At 50.9% G+C, this 426-nt stretch overlaps 1 protein-coding gene across 1 annotated transcript in view; it reads right to left on the reverse strand.

Moving 5' to 3' along the window:
- The window catches only part of LOC119594507 (thrombospondin type-1 domain-containing protein 7B-like), a gene marked incomplete in the record, with an annotated part of 20475 nt that overhangs the window by 7287 nt on the left and 12762 nt on the right, over positions 1 to 426 (reverse strand). The window contains 1 exon segment of the mRNA XM_037943536.1: positions 55 to 266. Within this exon segment, the coding sequence (XP_037799464.1) occupies positions 55 to 266 (212 nt within the window).

Consider the following 426-nt stretch of genomic DNA (forward strand, 5'->3'; position numbering starts at 1 on the left):
ATCCATTCACCCACCCAACAAACTCCCTATCTATCCATACCCCAGTACCAATTACATAAGCATCAGCCCCACTGTACGTGGATCCAAACTTTTCCTCTTTCCCGACCGCCCACTTGCCTCCAGCTTGCACTGCGACCATGGGCCTCGCTCCCACGTGTAGCAGGGTATAGCAGGGCACGGGCGTGATTCCTGCAGGTTGGCGGGGCACGGGCGGCCTGACTCGCTCGGGTTGACGGACAGGTAACGGTGACGAATCATCTCGCCGGCTGCAAAGATGGGGCGGGGGGGGGGGGTGAGAGAAAGGTCATTTAGCAACATGATTTGACTTTCATGTGTTATTAAGGTGAAGGAATATGTTAATGCTTAGAAGAAAGGGGAGTAGATGTTGGAATTTATTAAAAGATTGATAAATAGATAAACAAAAGG

Source organism: Penaeus monodon, chromosome 34 (genome assembly GCF_015228065.2).
Source record: "Penaeus monodon isolate SGIC_2016 chromosome 34, NSTDA_Pmon_1, whole genome shotgun sequence".
NCBI lineage: Eukaryota > Metazoa > Arthropoda > Malacostraca > Decapoda > Penaeidae > Penaeus > Penaeus monodon.